The sequence below is a fragment of the Equus przewalskii genome, chromosome X (assembly GCF_037783145.1).
Source record: "Equus przewalskii isolate Varuska chromosome X, EquPr2, whole genome shotgun sequence".
Taxonomy (NCBI): domain Eukaryota; kingdom Metazoa; phylum Chordata; class Mammalia; order Perissodactyla; family Equidae; genus Equus; species Equus przewalskii.
In genome coordinates this window covers 20,636,679-20,638,741 of record NC_091863.1, presented here as the reverse complement: position 1 = coordinate 20,638,741, position 2,063 = coordinate 20,636,679, and the positions used below count along the sequence as shown (strand labels likewise).

Genomic DNA, 2,063 nt, shown 5'->3' with positions numbered 1-2,063 from the left:
GATATCTTTTAATATTACAAAAAGAAAGACTAAAAGGAATAAGGCAAACCAATAATTGAACGTATTATAAGTTTTTATTTTTTTCCTCCATTTTGTGACCCCAACCATTTTACTGTTAGATTCTTTCACATCTCCATGAAAATCCTGCTCCAATGCTGCATTAGCTTGTCTAGATCATGAACAAAATATTGACTATTTTCAATTTGTTTTAAAAATTCCAAAACTGTAACTTTTAAACAGCAAAAAATGTGAGAGCCATGTCATTCATATATTCATATTCTGAAGCAAAATAAACCTTCAATTAAAAGGAATAACATTGGAAAAAATATTGAATATCTCTATCTAGCACATATTTATATTTACCCAGAAGTTACTTATGTGGAAAAGGAACAAAAAGAAGATACATATTTTGTTAAAACTAATCTCACCTCAACCCCTCACTACTTAAAAGATTAAATGCTCTTTTAAAACTGTAAGAAGATATACATTTTGTTCCCTCCAGCTCCTACTATTCTCAACTATTTAGAAGGTTGACTGCTCTCTTCAAACCCAAAGCGAAAAACCTGCCCCAGACCTCACTAGATGTGGGAGGAGCTGCAGGACTTGGCCCTAGAAGGGGCAGTGGCCTTGGCAATATTGGCAGCCCTGGCTGCGAATTTCACTCCTGCTCTCTCTTCCTCATCTCTCAAAGCCTCCTCATACAGGTTTGGGAAGGCAGTAGGGACGGTATCATTGATCTTGGCCAGAACCTCCAGCACCTTCATCTTATTGGTTTCAGCATAGGCTCTGGGGCCCCACAGGAATTCGTAGCATGGAGGATCACTGTTGGGCACCTGCCGGTACTCCAGGTACTTTTCTTGCACGAAATCTTTGGTGATAAGCTTCCTGGGCTCCCCGAAGATCAGGTTCTTTCTCTCAGCATAGACCCCCAACACATTGAGGAATTCCCAGATCTCCTCCTCAGTGGCACGGTTGCCCTTCATGAAGATCACGCCCAGGAGTGTCATCAGGAGACTGGTCTTGGGCAAACCCTTATCACTACTCAGACTTTCATTGCCGAGGAGGCCCAGCTTGCTGACAAGGATATAGACGTGGTTGCTGGGGTCGACTTCCTTCAATTCGAGACCAAAGACCAGCTCCAAGTGCTCAGAGCTTCTCCTGAGGATCTCAGGGAAGTGCTCCTTGTACTTTTTGTTGACAATCTTCAGTAGTGCTGCCTGCACAATGGGCTCCTTCATTTTATACTTCTCCAGCAGGAACTGCACCAACATGCTCACCTTCCTGGTTAGAGGATCTTTGTGAGTGCTCTGAGTGGACGTTGCTGCCTGGGAGGTGCTTGCATTTTGCTCATCTTGGCTCTTGGCACCTTCATCAGATCTGGGGCATGAAACACCTGCATCAGGAGAGCTAGTGACTGGGGCTCCCTGAGGCTCCTGGGGAGTGCCAGCAGCAGGGGAGCTCGGAGGAGTACCCCCAGAAACAGGAGAGGAGGGGGACTCTTCTGCTGCTGCTCCAGTGGCCTGAGCACCCCTGAGACTCTGAGTCTCACCACGGGCCTGACGGCGTTTCTCACGGGCACGGAGCTTACTCTTTTGCCCCCGAGGCATGATGACTCTGATCAGGGACAGCAGGCAGGAGTGTGGGCAGGAGGGCAGGCAATGAGGGCACCTGGAGGAGGGAGAATGAGATGGTGAGCACCTTCAGCAGGGAGATTCCACCTTGGCTTTAACCAAGGCCACCTCTGCAGGGTCCTTGAGGGCACACGGCCCCTGTTTTCCTGGTCAGCCTGTCCCTTGAGAACCTTGTGGAGGAAGTTAAGAGTGAGCCTTGGGCCACAGCCCGACAGCCCTGCCTGGGTGTTACTGGGGTGAAAGCAGGGGCTGGCAGGGAGACCAACATTGTTCAGGGAAAGGAGGGCCTCTCAGTTCACATTCAGAGTCATGAGGACAATTGTTGGCAAGAGTCCACCCCTAGTCCCTTCTGCGGATCTGAAGTTGATACTACAAATTTCCATGGTACCCAGAAGGAAGAGAGGAGCGAGCACTTCAGACCACCCTAAGTTG

General features: G+C 48.0%; 1 protein-coding gene across 1 annotated transcript; it reads right to left on the bottom strand.

Moving 5' to 3' along the window:
• Positions 1-578: 578 nt before the first annotated feature.
• Positions 579-1,662, bottom strand: LOC103552384 (melanoma-associated antigen B1-like). Its single transcript, XM_008522330.2, has one exon. It carries the CDS (start codon positions 1,605-1,607, stop codon positions 579-581), a length of 1,029 nt encoding a protein of 342 aa, XP_008520552.1. The 5' UTR covers positions 1,608-1,662.
• Between the last annotated feature and the right edge of the window lie 401 nt (positions 1,663-2,063).